The 21,527-nt window shown below is 30.8% G+C and overlaps 1 protein-coding gene across 8 annotated transcripts in view; it reads left to right on the top strand.

Annotated features, from left to right (window-relative positions):
- Window positions 1-19,818, top strand: part of LOC124360911 (elongation of very long chain fatty acids protein AAEL008004) — a 164,088-nt gene extending 144,270 nt beyond the window's left edge. For 7 of the 8 annotated variants that reach the window (XM_046814917.1, XM_046814956.1, XM_046814923.1 and 4 more), the window contains 6 exons: window positions 5,792-5,875; window positions 7,342-7,398; window positions 10,948-11,053; window positions 12,909-13,045; window positions 16,053-16,208; window positions 18,362-19,818. In XM_046814917.1, coding sequence (XP_046670873.1) covers window positions 5,792-5,875; window positions 7,342-7,398; window positions 10,948-11,053; window positions 12,909-13,045; window positions 16,053-16,208; window positions 18,362-18,559 — 738 coding nt within the window. In that variant the 3' untranslated portion in view covers window positions 18,560-19,818. The remainder of the gene's footprint in view (window positions 1-5,791; window positions 5,876-7,341; window positions 7,399-10,947; window positions 11,054-12,908; window positions 13,046-16,052; window positions 16,209-18,361) is intronic. The other variant, XM_046814973.1, reaches the window with a different exon arrangement.
- Window positions 19,819-21,527: the final 1,709 nt, after the last annotated feature.

Below are 21,527 nucleotides of genomic sequence, written 5' to 3'. Positions count from 1 at the left end.
ACACTTGGTAGAGGCCTATTTTCTAGTAAGGTCAGTAAATGGACTAGAAAACCTCTATTTGAATAATTGATTCTGTTAACGATAAGTAGAACTATAAATTATTAGCATTTTTGTTCTGACGTAGTTCTCTCAGTTTGTGAACAATCCTAAACTCGAATTTAAATTTCATTAAATCTAATTCTATTAGTTTATTGGGAATTTTTAAAGTTCATTTTCTCGAAGAATAAAATGAGTGGTTTTGTATGTGTTGCAAATCTAAAATACACCTTTAAAACCAATTAAGCTATAAAATACGATTGCTTGACTTGAATTTTGTTGTAGAATTTGGATAAAGGAGTATTGAGAAAACGTGTTGTGATATTGTTACCTTTACTACAAATCTAAAATACTCCTTTAAAACCCATTAAAGTGTTTTAATAAACGTTCTTAAGTGGGATTATTATGTATTCTGAAAACATAATTGTATATATATTAACTAAATCAGTATATCTATAAAGCTAATATTTATTAACTAATGATTTAAAAGCCTTTGCACTGAATGTTTATTTGGCTCTCCCATGTGAGAGATACCATAGATATTATTTAATGTACCATGTATATACTAATATTTTAGCTATGGGAAACAATGAAAACTTCCATGGTTTTCCTTTAACTATTATGCTTGTAAATAAAGCATTTTATGGAAATTTCTTCCTTTACTTTTTATTGCTGTCTTGTTTTTCTAATTAAAGGTTTCAGGAAGACTGGGTCAATAAGTAACGGAAGAAATTTATTAATATGTTTGTGTATAGTAATCAATATTGTTGTATTATAAATTGTGTGCTGCTACTCATGCTTTCTACTCTATTTTGTGTTTTGTGACTCATATATGTGTACTTATCCTCTTACCTTAAATCTTAATTGCTTAAGAAATTTGGATCAAACCGTTCTAACTTGTCTTTTACAAGACATTTACCCTTCATTCATCCATTGACTATCTTAAAATTGCAGTTGAAATAAATTTTAAATAAAATTATATATAAAGCAATTAATTTATAATTATCATAGCATAAAACCTCTTTAAGTAACAATCATTTCCATGGCTCCTTAAAATTTGTTAAAATGGTGACCACATTTTAATTTTAGCTCAATTTAACTCACAGTCGATCTAGCAACTGAACCTCAATAAACTAAACCTTCTCTAATTTACAGCCTCATAGTAAATTTATCTCCTTTGTCACTCTAAGTAACCTATTACTGTTCACAACTGAACCCCTCGTGTATGACTTATAACACACAACCTGATGAAATTTGACCTCATTTTTAACTTAATAGTCTAATAAAAACCAACTTCCTGAATAATTATGTAACCCAGGGGGTAAGTGATCACCCAAACCCATTTCCCCAGCCCTGGGTGCAAAGTCCTCAGTTAGCCGAATGTGAGTGTTATTATTACATTATCTTTTGATGTGGTACTTATTTATTGGGATTGAAAATTGATTTCAGTAACTTAATCAGTACTGCTAAAACAAAAATTTGTTTACTTTAAATTCTACTTGAAACTCCAGAATGTTTCTCAGTGTTAGCCAATTTATAATATTAACTTTAAAGTACTGAGATAAAAAAATTGTATCAGCCATTGTTAACACAATTGCTAAATCTTCATTAAGTTGCTAAAACAAATGTAACAGAATGAATGGATCATGTTATTTACACTAAGATGTATTTTACATTATAAAATTTAGCGCAATATGCAGTTATATAAAGGTACAAAGATATAAACATGTTTATTCTCAATTGAAATTTACATAAGGAATTACAACAATAATTTAATGAATTACTCACTGCATAGACCAATTGCCTTTGTGCAGAGAGCAGTTCATACTCATATGTATATATCCTTTTTTTAAACTTCACTGAAATAAGTTTTTTTAATACGTGAAGAAACTGCAGCAAATATAAAAATGTAAAATGATTAACCAAACAATGGAAAAACATTGAAGGGAGAAATTATTAAATGAAAAAGAATTTCTGTTGATTATATGGAGATGGTATCAGCATCTCTGCAGCAACAGCACCGGCACACAACTGCCACTAACCATCTGCCTGTACTTGGCGACACTGTCACTCTCCTCTTCAATAATTGCTACAGGCAATATGCGATATTCCTGATGCGGAATATAGAAGGAACTTAAGCTTTCTAAATTTCAGCTTAGTCTAGGTAAATTGATATTAAAAAATTCCACGACTTTTGTTATGAATAAAAATTAGAGGGTTTGAATGTACAGTTGAGGAATATTCAATACTTTATATAAAGGATATTTTAACCAATGAAGGTTGAGTTGATCTTTAAGGGTGATAATAATATTAAAGAGTGAAAAATAAGAGATTAGTCATTATTTTTAGTTTGAAATCAAACAATGATTTACAGGTATTGTTGATTTTTTTGAATACTGTTCCAGCATTATAATAGTTCTTTAAGTAATAATTTTGTTGAAACCCTGTGTTTTGTTCTAATGTTCTTGATAATTATGTTCTGAGATTTAGATGTGTAACACATAGATAAAACATGTTCTGCCTGCTACCCTGAGTGGGTTACCTTGAGAAAAATCTGCTTGAGGAATATAAATTAATAGCTGGTTCATATTTTGAGGAACAAGTCAACCTTCAAATTAATGTTCTTACTCAGTACCTTTTTTATCCACGCCTTGTGTAGAACTTATTAGAAAATATAGTTCATAGTTATGAGGTGTAACAATTAAATATCAGGATTAATCTGAATTATAGTTTTATCCCAAACTTTTTACAAAAGATAGTTAATCCCCTTCAGTCACCTTCTATGTTTTATGCACAGCTTTCGTGATTTTTCCATTGTTCAAAACAGTGTTGCAGATCATGTGTCAGCCTGTTAACTAAATTTTCCATTTTTATCTTCATCTGTTCTATGGATAATAATGTGTACCCTTTAAAGCACTTTTCACTTTGGGGGTCATGTTAAATTCGTAAGGGGCGAGATCTGGTCAATAAGGTGGGTGTTGAAGCACAGGAATATGTCCTTTTCAGCTTAAAACTGTTTCATAGAACTGCTTCGAAGGCTGGCTCATTGTCTTAGTGCAGGACCTATGAGTTCCTGTTCCACAGATCTGGTATGTTCTTCCTCTTTTTACCACCAGTTTAGCCTGGACCTCCATATAGTACTTTTGTTAAACATTTGGCCCTGATATGCCCAATCAATAATGATGTCATCCTGAATAAGAAAAAACCTTAAATAATGTAAGCATGGCCTTCAGTCATCCAAACTTATGAACTTTAACACTGAGAAATTAACTTATCTGAAAGCGTGGTTGTCTTAAAGAGTTACGTTGGTCCTTACAGGTAATTGGACAGCATTTAATGTGATTTCATCAGAATATTGGATCTTTTGGCCTCCTTCTTTAGGCTATAATCTGATATCAGATAATGAGATATTCAAAGCAATCCTGACTTCATTTATGGTTATTTTAGAAATCGAGCATCTCTAACTGAACAGCACAATATTCCCAATCCTACATGCTTCAGGCTTGTTATACAATAGGAATTTCTTCAAATATGGTTTGCTAGGTACCAGCAAGTATTGGTATTTGTTATTTATAGACTTAAAATGTAGTCAATGATGGAATAGTATATATAGTAATAACCAATTTTTATGTGCAAAAGTAAAAAAGTAACATACATTTATTTGTTAAAACTTGACAATATTCAGTATGTACACAGAAACTATAGTTTTAGCCAACATTATAATTTTCATGCTATAATTACATATACAAAATTCATTTGAGTTGAGTAATTTTATTTTAAATTAGATTTCTATCAATAATGATTGGATCACGAAAGAATTGAATTTTTACAATGTGTTTTGAATAACCCGAAACTTTAGATAATTGCATTCTGGATAGTCGTGTCCCTAATGCACTTTAATATAAATTTACTCTAAATCTAACATTTTTTATCTTATTTTCGTTACAGCACATTATACATCTGAAATACTTCATGGAATATTTGGAATTTTATACTGTTTTCATAAAGGAAATTTATGACAGTTATATACAAATAGTGAAGAGTTGTTTGTTGTATTTCATAAAACGTAATTAGTGACATTCCTGCTTCTTCAACCAGGAATTAATAACAGTTTTAGAGAGGCCACAAAAACTCAAGCAACAAAACAGTAGGTGCTTTAACTTTACATATTACTTTTGATTGTGTGGACCAGACTATTGACAATTGAAAAATATACATCAATAGAAAAAAATTATTTACACTATTAGTATCCCATTGCAATAACTTTTATTTTGTAGTGTTATGTGTTTACTAGGTATGGACCAAAACAAATTCAACTTGGTCAGAATTATAGATGAATATTAAAAATCAAGGGAACAGGCATGCATTTGCATGATTTTACTCGATCTCTGGGTTTTACCAACTAATTGCTGTATAACTATTTTCACGAAGGAAATAAAAACCATAAACATTGGTGGTAGACATAAGTTGACCACTTTATACCTGAATTTGATTATTTTAGTTTAGAATAGAGTAGAGTAATTGGGTGTAGTTGGTGCTATTTAGAAATCTAACTACAAACTACATCAAACAGAAACTAGCAAATTGAAAACTGCTTTTTGAAACATACTGTGTTGTAGTAACTGTGTACAGTAGTAGTTGTTACTTGTACTTTCACATATGGTGTACAAGGGTTGATTGTTTACTGATGTTAGTTTTAGATAAATGCTGTAACAATCCTACATTTATCCCTTTTCAAACATCAAATTTTACTTAAAGAGTATCTTGTCGCCAAAAATGTTTTTATGAACATCGCACTGCTGTGATCATTAATAGTCAATATAACTTTTTTCCATTGCGATTTTATGTATGTTTAAACAATATTTTAGAGAGTTGAATCTGTATTGAAGTATCCCAATGTGAAGTCTAGACAATGACTTAGGTTGCCTGTCAGTGAAGAATTTATATTGCAGTAATAACTTTAGGCTGTGGTTGCCAATAGCAAATCCAGTGTTTAAGACTTGTGAGTCAAGGTTGGTATAACAGTAAAGCCATTAGACAGATCGGTAAAAGAAGGTTGAAGGCAAAGCCTTTGGTATCCAGAGCCTTCCTTAAAGCTGTAGAGATAGAGTAGCTGGCGGCATTATCTATTCTCAATGCTACCATGTGGCTGGTGAAGCCTGATAGTGTTGACGAAACTGTGTACACAGCAGTCTTTTATTTTGTCTGTCAAGAATTTGTTGCCAATGCTGATGTGTCCCCAAGAGAGTTAACTTTTGAAATAAAATCTATACAGTATTTTTTAATACATAAACACTGGAGCAAGGTTGTTTCAGGTCCAGTACTTGGTGAAACTTCATTTATTATATTTTGAAAAATACAGGAACCACGTAGAAGTCACAATCCTTCCGACATCAAAAACAAACTTTAAACAAAGTATTTTATTTTGTTCTGACAAGTACAACAACCTGATGTCTGAAATATCTGACCTCCAAATATGTATAGTTATTAAACCATATGATCAAGTAACAACAATTACATTAACCATCTGGTGTTCAATTGACTCCCATCATATATTTATATACTTGGATATGTGTATTAAATTCCTTTGAGTCATTACAATTCAGAGTTGTAGAGATGGAAAACTGATTTGTAATTATAATATGAGGATAACACATGTACTGATGGGAGGTGTGGGATTGTGAGGCCAGATTAGAGTAGAGAGAGTGAGAGCAGCATTATGCACGACGTTGGTGACGGTTTGCTTGTCTTGCAGCTTAGCATTTCAGGGTGGCTAACCGGACACTATAGCTTGCGCTGCCAGCCGGTCGACTATTCTAACAACCCTCGCACGCTCCGGGTAAGTACTCTCTACTGTTTTTGTACCTAGTAATCAAATTGGAAACTGTACTGTAATTGTGCGATAGTTATTATGTACTGTTTTATTAAATTGTAGATTTTTCTTATGTAGCAAACTTTGAACATTTTCATGGAGTTATATGATTTATGTGAATTCTTCATTAGTAGTCTATATACAAAGGTTTCAACCTCCAATCTCACGCCTTGATGGCCAAACACGTAGAAGGTTGGTGTGCGCAGAAGTCGATCGCGCATCTTTCTCACTACAACATTTGTCACCGTAGAGTTCAAGTAGTCAGTTTTTAAGCTTTAGTCACATAAATAAGGCTGTGTCTATTGATTCTCCTGCCAAATCTAAATTGAGGAGTGTTAATTGTTTCCTGCAAACAGAAGGGAAGAGTGTACCAGAAATTCATTGGAGAATGTGCCATATTTACAGAGAAAACGTTATGAGCGATGGTGTTGTGCATGAATTGCGTCAAAGTTTAAAGATTGCTGAATGTCAAATTCATGGATCAATTCAAGAAATGTCTAAGCTGAAGCCATTTGGTGATTTTTGTGTATGTCAGTCAACATCTTTGGCTTTCTACACCACTGTCTGGCCGTCATGGTGTGAGATCCGAGGTAGAAAAAAGAACACCCCTTGTATATAATACAATGTAATTAATTTGTTAATGAAGGTTTTTTATTTTTTATAATGGGTTTTAGTACTTATTTTATTTAAGTTTATTAGCTTCTAAGTACAGTTTCCAAATTGAGTCAATAAACATTTTGATGCTGAATCATACTTGTAAATATCATAGAATTTGTATAGAACAAACCATAAATAATATTATATTGATAATATTATTATAGGTTTTATTTTTCATTTGAAAATTTGTTTTGTGTAATTTTAACACAAACAAGAGTTTAATACATTTTCACTCTTAACTGACCAATAAAGATACTAGCAACGGGCTCTGACCTCTAACAATTTATGGAATCATGTTCACTGTGTATTTTTTAAGTTAATATTAGTTATAATTAAGTATAATTATATTATTAATAAGTTTTAATTGATTTAATTCATTTGCTACTATTTTATTCTATAAACCACATATTTTTTACAATTTTTATTAATATGAAATAAAATTATAGTCTGAAGTATGAACTGTTTTTCTTATGAATTTAACTGCAGTGTAATATAAAATGTATGATTATTAATACAATTGACTTGTATGATTTATAGTATATAAAGTATGATCATAAAAATACAGCAAACAAAATTAAGATACAAAACAAATAATATTTTTTATTAATAAAATGTATGGTAAAATTTATAGCATTTGAATATTCACTATGTATTGGATTTTTTAAATTCAACAACACTGTTAAAGTTAGCACTAGTATACAGATTTTAAAGTATTGTGGTCTTGTATATTTTTATTTTTCAGTGAAATAATCCTAATAATTTTGTTTTATTCATAGATGGTACATGTATGTTGGTGGTACTACTTCTCCAAGTTCACAGAATTCATGGACACAGTATGTATATTTCTTTGTTTATTATTTAAATCAAAATAAATACTGTAGAATTAATAAATCTTAAATATTAAAATAAATTAATAAGTAGTCTTTACTGAATGAAAATCATTTACTGTATTGTACTAGATTGCGCAGATTAAATAAAACTGGGTGTACCATAACAGGTGACTAATATCTCGGAAATAGGTTCAGGGAATCAAAATGAGAAGGGACTATACTTTAAAAAATATGGTTTGTTTTCTGTCTGACTAGGAATTTTATTTAAAATATGTTTGCTGTTATAAAGTACAGTATTGAAATTTGGTACATATACGAGTATTGTCAGTGTTATAAGTATAATCCTGAAAAATAAAAATGTAAATCACTTGCAGTTTCAAAATGCCAGCATTTTTTTAAATATTCGGTATCAAATTTCTTGGAACTGTGTTTTACCTATACACAACAGGTTACTAAAAAAATGCTCAATGTATCATAAAACCAATTATATAAAACATGTCAAAATCAGTTAAAAGGTTGAAATATTACTATACCAGTAGTTTTAAATATCTTTGAAATGTTTGTAACAATCTAATTCAATGGCATTTACCTGTTACCAATTTACCTGTTATTTGATAAATAATTAGTATATGCTTTGGTTTAGAAATTGGAACTAATATTCTTGTAAAGTAAAACATCTGTCTAGTTAGATTTTTCAATCCACTAAACGAGAATAATAAACCATTTTAAAATAAGCGTTGTTGGTTTGTATTGTTGTGAACATTTGAACTATATTTTAACATACTAGTATTCCACATACATAAGTAAAATTAAATAGAAAAAATTAATGTATGATATTCAGTTCTATGATTGAATGATCTTAACCTTGTTCATAGCCAAGTGGCTCTCAGAGGACGAAATTTATATACAGGGTGTCAATTAAGTCTGGAACCTCTTTTTTAATTTTTGAACCATAATAGAAAGAAATACCAAAGTTCACACGTGCTTACTGGTGATAGTAATGCACACATCTGCCCAATTACCGACCGGATAATCCCTTTGGGGGACGGTCCATAAGGAGTCAGACAAAATTCTTAAATAGCAGCATAGGTCAAGTTTGGTATCAAATTAAAGATCTTACTTAGCAAAGTACAATGCCGCAAACCGGACTTCAAAAGGTGGATTCATTCAGTAGTTATAGCTATTTGAATTTTAAAACAATTGAACAATGTAAATTATTAAGTATTACAAGTAAACACCAATTTTTAAGTACCTGTGATCAAAGTAAGTGTTCAAAATGTTCCCCTCCCATCATCTGACAATGTAGTAATCGAAGCCAGGAATCAATAATTATTACCAATAACACAACTACTGTTAGAATGTGAAAGTGGCAGATTGAGTCATACACAGCATCCACAGAAACTTAACGTTTGGGCAGGTATTATGGGAAATCAAATTATGGGCCCATTATTTATCAATGGTAATTTAAATGGTGACTCGTATCTAGCAATGCTCCAAAATGAGATAATTACTGCACTACAAACTGCTCTTGGTCGACAATTTCAAAGAATTTATTTCCAACAAGATGGCGCGTCACCACACTTTGCTCTCCTTGTTAGAGAATACTTGGATACAATATTCCTTCACAGATGGATTGCAAGACGTGGTGCAGTAGAGTGGCCTGCTCGTTCCCCTGATTTATCTCCGCTGGATGTTTTTCTTTGGGGATACCTCAAAGATAAAGTTTATCGTACTAAGCCTCGAGATTTGGCGCACCTCATAGTCCAAGAAGCTCAAGATATTCCTCGTGACTACCTTCAAAATGCACTGGATGGCTTTTAAAACCACTAGGACATTGCCAGACGATGGTAGGGGAACGTTTTGAACACTTACTTTGATCACAGGTACTTAAAAATTGGTGTTTACTTGTAATACTTAATAATTTACATTGTTCAATTGTTTTAAAATTCAAATAACTATAACTACTGAATGAATCCACCTGTTTAAGTCCGGTTTGCGGCATTGTACTCTACTCAGTAAGACCTTTAATTTGATACCAAACTTGACCTATGCTGCTATTTAAGAATTTTGTCTGACTCCTTGTGGACCGTCCCCCAAAGGGATTATCCGGTCGGTAATTGGGCAGATATGTGCGTTACTATCACCAGTAAGCACGTGTGAACTTTGGTATTTTTTTATATTGTGGTTTAAAAATTAAAAAAGAGGTTCCAGACTTAATTGACACCCTGTATATATATATATATATATATATATATATATATATATATATATATATATATATATATGTATATACACTGTATGCAGAAAATAAATGCGCAGAGGCTTCTTTAAACAATAGAAGAAAAAGACTTCACACAAACCCTTTAATATTTAGACTATATTGTCATTTTCAAAAAGGATACAATGGATTCTAAAAATTTATATGTTTACTTTTAATTCTTAGATTATATACACTTTTTGTATCCTTTTTGAAAACAACAATATATTCGAAATATTAAAGGATTTGTGTGAAGTCTTTTTCTTTTATTGTTTATATATATATATATATATATATATATATATATATATATATATATATATATATATTTATATTTATCATAAAGCACACACATGAATGTACCCACTATGAGCCAAAACATTTTATTGTTTAAGATCATATTTAGGTGTTGTGAATGATAAGGTCAGGGTGTTATAAGTTCCTAGGAAATGACACATCAGAAGCAAAAGTTAAAGAAAGTATGGCAGATATTTCTAATCTTGGACTCCTTTGTCATTCTTAATCCCATTGAAAGTTTTCAGATCCTTCAGTCAGATTGGAAGTTGATTACTCATCTCTGTTGCAGTTGGTCATAATACTTATGCCACTTTTACTGCGCTCACATTCAGCTTCTAAAAACAGACATTTAAGGTTCACATGGCAATTCCTTTGAATTGCCAATAGTTCTTTAACCACTTGCAATGTTCTTTTTTCACTGTTGTAGATCTTGTTCTCGTACTCAGTGCAGGGGTGACACCTCATTATTAATGATCAACCGAAAATTCAAAACACAAGATGATAAAAAAGGAACTGCTAAATTGACATTACTAATGCAATTTAAAGTAAACCGCTAAAAAGTAAAGTATAGGAACAAATAAGCCAGAAACAGCTTTGATTAAAAACAAATATTACCATCAGGTCAGGGTCGCGAAGCAATTTAATCAATTAAATGAATAAACCTATACTCATAACCATTAGTAAAATTAGGAGTAGCATTATTAGAACAACTTACATGGCATTGACATGTTCTATCATCTATCATGACGAGATGTCAATCATGATTTTGAACAATGTCAGTGTAATAAATATAACAAGTAATGTTTTGTTAAATTTAATTGTCAATTTATTAGTATTGCTACACAGTCATCAAGAATGTGTTCAATGACCTCAATCGTAACTACAATGTTAATTTTTCATTCATTTTTTATTTTATAGAACTCTAACATTGTCCTGATTGGTCATAATAAAAAAAATTCTTCAAATCCTGTTGACAATCAGCTCTTGTTATGTCTCAGATCTTCTTCGTGCTGAGGAAGAAGAACCAGCATGTGTCCACTCTCCATGTGATCCACCATGGCTGTATGCCCATGAGCGTATGGTTTGGTGTCAAGTTCACTCCAGGTATTGACCATTGACAATTATAAATACACATATTTTTGAATTTCATAACCATCACATTAGTGTCTTATAATAATAATAATAAATTTATTTATTTGTTGTAAAACATGTTACATGCATTGACAAAGTCTATTTCAGCTATAGACTAAATAGCATTGTCTCTAAAGAATATTGAATAAGTATAATACAAAAATACTATGCATATAATAACATAAGACATTAATTGTCCAGTTGAGTATAGCACTAATTATATCATAAACAATCATTAAAAGTCTATTTTGTTAATAGAAACACACTCATCAATATTATAGAAAGGGTTTTGTAACAGCCATTTATAAAGTTTATTATTATACATTTTAAGAGAGTATTTTTCAATCAGATGTTTCAGTTTTGTATGCACTTTTAAGCCAACTACATGAATATTCAAAGAGTTACTCAGTCTACAATAGTCAATTAAAATGTTATTTCTGTTTCTTGTGTTTTAATTATGTGTTTGTGTATGGTTTATTAAGTCCTCATTATTTAAAATGTAAACAGATAAATCAAACAAATATAAATAAACTATTGTAAGAATTCCTTGGTTAATGAAAACAGGTTTATAACGATCGAGATATTCAGCTTTACCAACAATTCTAACAGCTTTCTTTTGAAGTACCAATATTTCCTGAACTCATATAGCACTATGATTAGCACTATTTCCCAACAGTATTAATCCATATCTCACAATTGACTGAAAGTATCCAAAATATGCAGTCCGAACATAATTTTCTCTTATGCAGGAAGATAGAAGTCTTAATAAAAAAATCATTCTAGATAATTTTGTGAACAGAACATCAATGTGAGTTCCCCTTGAAAGATTATTATCAATATGAATTCCTAAAATTTTGATTACACTACTTGAGTCAAGATTAAAACTATTTTCTGGAATTTATTTTAAAGTAAACAAAATGTTTTGAGTTTTAGTTTCATTCATTAAAAAAACTGTTTTCTTTAAACCATATTGATGCTTTGCTTATTGTGGTGTCGTTTAATTTCTTTTGTTCATTCAGGTTATTACTACTATTGAAAAAAGTTATGTCGTCAGCGTAGAGAAGCATATTAGCATCAACAGCCAATGTTATATCATTGATATATATGATAAAACGTAAGGGTCCAAGTACTGATCCCTTAGGGACACCATACTCTATTTTGACTTCCTGTGACCAATTTCCTTTGATATATACTTTTTGTGTTCTATTGATGAGGTATAATTTTATAAAACCAAGGGCACATCCTTGAATTCCATAATGCTTCAATTTGGCTAAAAGAGTACTGTGTTCTACGCAATCAAAGGCCTTACTCAGGTCACATAAAGTGGCTTGATCAAAGGTCTTAAAGGTCTTATTTTCAAAAGTTGACAGTATATTTCGTATTAACTTGTCAATGGCATCAATAGTGTATTTACATCTTCTAAAAACAAATTGTGATGGAGTCAAAATTTTGTTTTCTTCTAAATAGTCACTTATTTGGTCATAGACCAGTAGTTCTAGTATTTTAGACAAGACTGGGATGACCGAGATGGGGCAGTAGCTACTTGGATCATTATTGGGACCTTTTGTAAAGACTGGACACTTTCAGTTGCTCTGGAAAATTGTATATAAATATATAGTCAAGAAATAAAACTTAATTAATTTGTTTTAGTTGTTGTTTGTACCCATTTCTGATGAATTTATTTTAACATAATTCTGTACTCTGTAATTACAAGCCTTTCATCTAAATTTTGCTAATTGACTTTTTTATTAGCTTTCTATTGATAAATGGCATGTTTTTTTTATGTACTGCTGTGATGCCAGACTATTGTCAATCTATTATGTTTCAGGTGGTCACAGCACCTTCTTCGGATTGCTGAACACATTTGTCCACATCATCATGTACACATACTACCTCCTTGCGGCACTAGGACCTAAAGTACAAAAATACCTATGGTGGAAGAAGTACCTCACATCCCTCCAAATGGTTTGTACTTTGCCTCATATTTTTTTATCAATGAATCTGTGTTTTTTCGTGAATGAATTGACACGTGACATGCATTGTTATTTTAAACGGGTTATGACATTCAGTTTGATGAATTCCTTCTTAGATTGAATTTTGTGATGGTTTAATTGGTTAGCACAAGTAGTTTAAAACATGTTAGTTTCTGTTTCATAAGATTATCTCTCGACAGATCATAGTTGTAAAACTTACATTTTTGCTTTACCAATAGTAAAAATATTTGCATTTATGGTTTCCACATCTATGAAAGTTAAAAGGTATAGTATAACACATTGAATTTATAAAGGCATGGTTAAACTTGAAGTTTTGTGTTTACTGTGGGTTGAAAACATAAGAAAAATTTAGTCTTTGCTCACTTGTTCAATGGTAACCCTTTCCAATTCATTTACCAACGAACAATTATTATTAACAAATTATACACCAAATTTATTCAGTATGACTAATCTTCAACTTTAGAATATTTATTTTGATTATAATCTTAATTCTCTTTCAATAATAATAATTGTAATAGAATAATTATTAATGTCAAACAGTATGATTTCAATAATGTTATTTACATGCAATTTTTATACAAGTCCTACCAACGTCAATTTTTAAATCTGTTCTAGGTAGCCATAAGCTAACAGAAAATTTCTGAATATTTTAATAACAGAGTTTGTTGTTAGTTTGTTAACATTCTTAAAGAGACTAATCTGAATCCATATGTAAACTATTCGCTTTAGTATTTGTCTAATCTAAACATTCATATTCTGTCTAATTAAACATTAAAACATTAAAGCTGCTTCAGTTCACACAGTTTGTAATAAAATTAAAAAGCTGAAAAACAAAAAGTCATCAAGTTGTGATGAATTCCTATGGATTTGATTAAGCAAGTTGTGGATTTCATCGCTTCTTCCCTCTGTATTGTAATAAATAGATCATTTAAGACTGATTATGTTCCTTTCCAACTTAAATATACAGAAATAAAAAATACTTTTAAGAAAGGAAGTGAGCAAAATTCAGAAAGCTTTTAATATCAGTATCAATTTTCCCTTTTTTCCAACTTGTTTGAGAAATAGTGACAGATAAAATACTATCTCATTTTGAACACTCATATGTTTTTAGATGAGCAGTACGATTTTAGAGTTGGGCAAAACACAGTTCAGGCTATTGCAGATTTTGTGTATAGAGTGGTGGAGGGCTTGAATGGTCATAGAACACAGTTGTTTAATAAAATTCTCTATTTTTAATTTTTCTTTCTCTAATTAGTGCTGGATCAACTCTTATCTTTTGCCTTAATTCTGCTGTGCAACTGTATTAAAAAGAATATGACATACAGCTTAAAAAGAATATGAGAGGCAATGCATAGAAGATTTTTAATTAGCAATTTTTTAAACAATTCATATACACTCAAATCTGAAATGGACAGAATACTTTCAAATTTTAATCTTGATAAATGGTACTTATATAAAACTAAAACTTATGATTTATCATGCTATATTTGCTTTAGTCATACAATATGGCATTGAAGTTTGGGGACGTAGGTTGGAAGACATTTTTAAAATCCGAAAGAAATATTTAAGGACCATGACGTTTCTCCAAAAGAAGTTCATGCAAAGGAATATTTAAATCTGTCAACCTGTCCCTCAGTTTATTTGCTGAGATATTTATTGTTTGTAAGACAGAAATCAATTAAAAATGAAAGTTTTATATATGTTAAAAGAAAGAAATTACTCTATTGAAGAATATCTATGTAATACAATAGTTTAATAACATTATAAATATACATAAATTCATATATTTTATTGTACAGATGATGTTTTATAATTGTCACTAATATAAAGTTATGTTTTATACCTTGAAAATGTCCGGCTGGGCTGGATTCAAAGAATGTATGATATCTAAATTGTTGTAATGAAAAATTTGAATTTGAACATAGCTAATTTCCCATTTTGAAATTTATAGAACTTTTTATTCAGTATGAGAAGCGACTTTTCATCTTTATCAATTATTAAAAAATTGCAAACTACAATAGAAACACTTACATGCACATTTTATGTAATGATTTTTATGGTAATCTGTAGTGTAGACTATCATGTAAATGTAACAAGCCAATTACATTAATTGCACGTGTATACCTTGTCTTGCATTTTTAAATTAATGGAGATCACCCTCCAACCTGTAAAGACTATTCTTACACCAGACATGGGCTAAATAGGGTATTGTTCGATTCAAGATTCTGGATTAGGATCAGGTGTATTTGCTTTACTATTTATTTCTGAATATGAGTTAATTGTCTGAAGAATGATCAGAAGATTATTATTTATTTCATAGTTTGTAATTTAATATTAGTTTGAAAGTCAATCCAAAGCAAAAACAAAAATATTAATAATGTTCTCCAAATGCAATATTCAATATGGAGTATACTTTTGCAGTTTGGTTAGTAGTAGTTCAAAAAGTTTGTGTGATTAGCATGGGATATAGAGCTTTCATACTGTCACAATGATTAAAAAAATGAACTAAGGCTAACTAAAAAAAATTAATCTATATTAGTAGGCACATCTAAGTAAAATTAAAACTTAACAATAAAAAACTGTGTACATATTCATTTTAGGATTCATTACTTCCAACAGTTTTTCAGATTGGTTGTTTCTCGAAGATTATTTCTAGTGATCTGTTACAAATAAAGTTTCAAAAGTCCTTGCTGAAGTGTAAAAATTAAATCAGAGTTTGAATAAAAAATAAACTAGAAGCTTTAGATCTTAATTTTAAAACCATCCTGAGGAGGCTCCAAGGATGCCCATCAGAAGTGAGGGCTATTCCATATCCTCCAGATTTTCTGAATGCTAGAAGTCTCCTAAAAATTTGAAGCCCTACATCACACTGACGGTTGTGTCCATTTACAAGAAGCTTAAGCGTTGAATGGCTTTAAAGTTATATTTGGAACATGTTATAAATCACATGAATAATAAGACAAGTAACTTGTACATAGGCCCAGTTCATAGCCATCATGGTCCACGCATTCCAGCTGCTCTTCATTGACTGCAACTACCCTCGGGCCTTCGTTTGGTGGATTGGTATGCACGCTGTCATGTTCTTCTTCCTCTTTAAAGAGTTCTACAACCAGTCCTACAACAGGAGCATGAAGGTAAGTTGCCTCACACTTAGGCAGATTTTACAGTATTTTTTTATTATTTGAAAGCGTGTAATTAGAATGTTTACTAAGATGACATTTCATGTATGTCCGATAAGAGTTCTTGGAATTGTAATAGGATGAAATATTAAATCTTATTTAGTTACAGCTGGTACTGTTCTTAAACCCACACTACATAGAACACTACTTCAAATGTGTGCTGCCAACAACAAGAAAGTTTCTAGTGTAGAGCTCAATTATTAGGGATGAATTAACTATTATCAGAATATCTTATATTATTTTGTAGCTTTAAAATTTAATTCATTGTATTAATATCACAGTTTATTGGGTCTAAGCATAGCTTGACAACAGACTGTAAAACCATAAAAATATAAAATTAGAATTACAAGAACTGAAATTATCTTGTTCAATCTGTGAATGGCTCAGAAGGTTTATATTCTGCTTTAAGAACAACTGAGTTTGTAGTTTCTATATAATAACAATATCAGCATTTAGACATTTAGACATTCCCACAAACTTGTAAATGATACTCAGTATGCAACTAAATTAAATTATCAATCCCAAATTATTAGTAAAACAACAACAAAATTACTGACAGTAACCAAACATGATGTGCATTTTGGAATATATTGATTAATACTTGAACTCAGAGTGATTTCTTCGTAGCATAATATGTATTATTCAATATGGTTATCCAATCCAAATTATTAACATACTTATTTGTTGGTTTTCGTTAGTATTATTCTTATTTACTCTTACTCATGTGGCCACTTGAAACCCAGTTGGGCCTAGGCCTCGTCAACAATGAGCCTTCATGCTCTTCTATCTGGGTTTATTCCAAGTTCTTTTCCCATTTTCCTCAGAATGATCGATTCCTCCTCCCTTTATGAACATGGCTCGCCACAGTATCTTCTGCTTCTTATAAGAGCAATCACATCTGTTCTTGGCACAAGTCTCATAGTTACCTATATTTTCTTAATTCTTCATTTCTCCTTCCTTTGGATATGGCCATATATTCTTCTTAAGATTTTGTTTTTGAAAACAATTACATTTTTCTGTGATTTCCATGAAAGAGGTCACTATTGTGATTCACAGAGTAAAACAGACTATATCAGTACTTTATAGTCATTTAATTAGGTTTATCAGGTTTCGGTAGCTCCTGTATGCTGCCGCTGTCCTGAACTTTATTTCAGTATCTTGTGTGATGTTACTCTTGAAGGTATAAATTATAATTTAAAACATCCAGTGTGACTTGTTTCTTTTTATGTCTTCTTATCCTCAAATATCGGGTTTCTTTTCATTAACAAATAGTCCAACCTTTGCTGTTTCTAATAAAATTCTCTCTGTGAATTTCATGAGATCCCTCGTTATATCTGCCAAAATTACAACCTGAAATACCAGCTAATTTATTTTCCCTCCAATGTATAGATATTTTGTCGCATTCTTTAGTGTCTGATATATATTTTTTATAGTCTTCCAATAGTATCCTTATTCTTAGCAAACTACTCAGCATATTCATATTCATGTCATTAATTTGCGTCATAAGAATATCTGTTGAATCATAATAAACAGTGTGTAGAGCACACGTCTTTTGGTGTGGTTGTTGACTGATAAATAAGGGCTTCCAGACTTCAAGATAACAAAAGTGCAAACTTTTAAAATATTTAATTGTTAGATTACGGAATAAGAACATAATTGATGTATGTGCAAGTCAACTTATACTTAATAATAAAAAAACTATTTTTGTTGTTCAACAGCAAATTTTTTTATTTTGAATTGCTAGAACTCCCACATAAAATACATTGCTTATGTTTATTGTATATATGTATATATATATATATATATATATATATATATATATATATATATTAGTTAATCTAAAACTATTCCTTTACTTAAGAGATTTAATATGATGTGAAAAGCAAAACATTACAAAAATCATTTGTTACGCATTTGCCTTTAGACAAGAATAAACTAAGCTTGAAATTTTCCATTGTATTTCAATACATTCTTTCACAGAAAACTCATAAGAATGCATCCGTGGTACATGTGAAAACCGTTTCTGATGGACAGTAGTAGCTCTTTCAATCTGACTGTCTTAAGGTTTTTCTGGACCTGTATATTAAATGTAGTCAATGTTTTTCCAGGCTGCTGCGAAAGTGGCCACTGCAAACGGTGTGGCTACAAACGGAGTGGCCAATGGTAAAGTACATCAGAATGGAACACAGAATGGACATGCTAAGACCAACGGGTACAGCAAGCAAGCTGATTACTACGCGACGGGCGATGGGCTGATGCGGCCAGATCTCGTGCAGCGACCAGTCACATCGGCCAGGAGCGACTGAGTGTGACGTGCGCACCTGTCATGTTGCTCAACCCCGAGTGGTACTTAATGTAGATAACTTGTACAGTTTAGATTTACGGTGTCGATCCAGCTCTTGTGTACTATTGAAGCGCTGCAGCAGCTGAGCAGCTTCTTCCATTACTTTTCATTGTTGTAGTTTGCTCAATTTGTAATAGTGATTACCTGTTTAAAAATCTATATTTTCTTGTTGTATTTTCTTCCTTTATATTTATCTTTTGAATATAAGTGTTTTTCATTTTTTAATATACTTTTTTGTTCACTGTACCTACCATTGTTAAATTTCATCTCTTTGGACTTTTTAATTCAGGCCCTAAGCTTGATACAATCCCCAGCAATATTTAGATAGTCAAGTGTGTTCATAGGAATAATAGATGTGCCTCTAGTATTTAACTTGTTGATTGTTGTTAGTTACTTCCAGTTAAATTATTGAAGTTCCATAATGTGAAAGCTCTATACTGCCTATAAAAAATGTTAAATTGCAGGTGTTAAATCAGTTCATATTGTTATTGTTGGAAGAATTTAAAGATTGAAGAATATTTTATTTTTTATACTGTTAAGTTTTTGTTGAAAACTACAATATTCTCCTTTGCAGCAATAATCATTGTGTAATCATCCGTTCAATGAGAAAATGTTATCATATTCCTCATTAACCCAAACTTTGCTGGTTCAAAATTCCAATACAACTTGTGAAGCATAACATCGTGCCTTTTACATGTTGTGCCTTCAAGGCTTCTTACAGGGACCATCATCTTATCTGCCTGCTGCTACACTCTGAACCTCCCGAAACACTAACAATGGCTTGGACTTTGCACCACCAGCATTGCGAGATTATTCTCATATTTATTTTATACAGCTCTTGTCACTATTTATTTATTTGTTATGGTAATAAATAATAAATTACCGTCTATGTTTTGTACTTAAGTGCTATGTCAGGTTTATTTCTATTTGTAGTATATTTTGTAATGTACAGTAATTGTTTTAGATTTCTCTGTCATTTAGAGATTGATGATGGATAATCAAAAACGAATTATTACTTTTGAGATCACAGCTTTTACCAAAAGCAATATTTGTGAATTTGTAGTTTGTATTTTTAAGTTTGTGATCACTGTAGAAATTTTATTTAAATGTTTATTTCATTTTTGGATTAGGCACTAAACTGTGTATATGTTTGCATTTTCCTTGTGTAATTATATTAATTATTGTTTATATAAAATATATATATTTTACTATTGTCTATTATTTATGATTTCCTTAACTTCATAACCCAGCGTGCAATGGATCAAACACCCTGGGATATACCAGGTTTACTGTAGGTTATACCAAAAGTTTTGGGAAACAGTAAGTTAAATAGTACAACACCCTTTTCTGAGTGTACAGTAATGAATTACTAAGAAATAAAGAAAATTATATACACATACATCATAAGATACGATACAATCTTATGTCTATGTATATGCATAGACATAAGTCTGGAAGATACGTTCATAGAAATTCATCCTGCAGAGATGTGATGAAGTCAACAGTTTTCACCATTAGTTTTATGAGTATGTATCAATAATAGATAAAGTTAAAAGATACAGCCATCACTTGATATATGGTTTTATTTAACACTTTGACTTGCTTCATGTAGTGTGCATGATGACCTCCTACTGCAGGACTCTTTTTTAACAAAGCCATTAAAAAAACAAAACATTAATGCAACTAATACCATTTTTTTCCATTGAAATATTCATGAAACTCACAATATATATATATATATATATATATATATATATATATATATATATATATATATATATATACAGGGTGAGTTTTTTAAAGTGATCCAATAGCTAACTTTTTAATTACACGACTTAGCACCACACTTTAAATTTGGAACTTGCTCAATTTTAAGTTTCACTCAGGGATACACTTTCAAATTTTTTGAAGATGGCCGCCATTTTCCAATATGGTGGCCAACTTTAAAATCTTCTATGGAACACCCTGTATTTTATGTTGTTTTTAGATTTTACTCTAAAAAATAAAACCTTTTTGTACTTGAGAGTTTTTCCATATCTCTAATGGTTCAGGAGCTACGTGGACTGGAAGTTTTCATAATTTTTTCCAATATGGCGCCCAACTTTAAAATCTTTTATGGAACACCCTGTATTTTATGTTGTTTTTAGATTCTACTCTACAAAATAAGACATTTTTGCTTCTGAAAGTTTTTCTATATCTCTAATGGTTCAGGAGCTACGTGGACTGAAAGTTTTCACCATCAGTCCGAAAAAATCCGAAAACTTCCAGTCCTCGTAGCTCCTGAACCATTAGAGATATAGAAAAACTTTCAGAAGCAAAAATGTCTTATTTTGTAGAGTAGAATCTAAAAACAACATAAAATACAGGGTGTTCCATAAAAGATTTTAAAGTTGGGCGCCATATTGGAAAAAATTATGAAAACTTCCAGTCCACGTAGCTCCTGAACCATTAGAGATATGGAAAAACTCTCAAGTACAAAAAGGTTTTATTTTTTAGAGTAAAATCTAAAAACAACATAAAATACAGGGTGTTCCATAAAAGATTTTAAAGTTGGCCACCATATTGGAAAATGGCGGCCATCTTCAAAAAATTTGAAAGTGTATCCCTGAGTGAAACTTAAAATTGAGCAAGTTCCAAATTTAAAGTGTGGTGCTAAGTCGTGTAATTAAAAAGTTAGCTATTGGATCACTTTATAAAACTCACCCGGTATATATATATATTAGTATTTTTATCATACATTTTGTCTACATCTGAGTATAATTATTACTTGCTAAAGTTGGTTTTAATCAGAAAGGAGTTGTGGACACAACTAGATAAATTTGGCATCCCGAGAAAATTAATAAACTTAGTTAAGATGAGTGTCACAGAGTCAAGAGGCTCAGTAAGAATTAATGGTCGGGACTGTGTACCTTTTGGGATAAACTCAGGAG

Source organism: Homalodisca vitripennis, chromosome 1 (genome assembly GCF_021130785.1).
Source record: "Homalodisca vitripennis isolate AUS2020 chromosome 1, UT_GWSS_2.1, whole genome shotgun sequence".
Taxonomy (NCBI): Eukaryota; Metazoa; Arthropoda; class Insecta; order Hemiptera; family Cicadellidae; genus Homalodisca; species Homalodisca vitripennis.
This window is presented reverse-complemented; position numbering and strand designations above follow the sequence as displayed.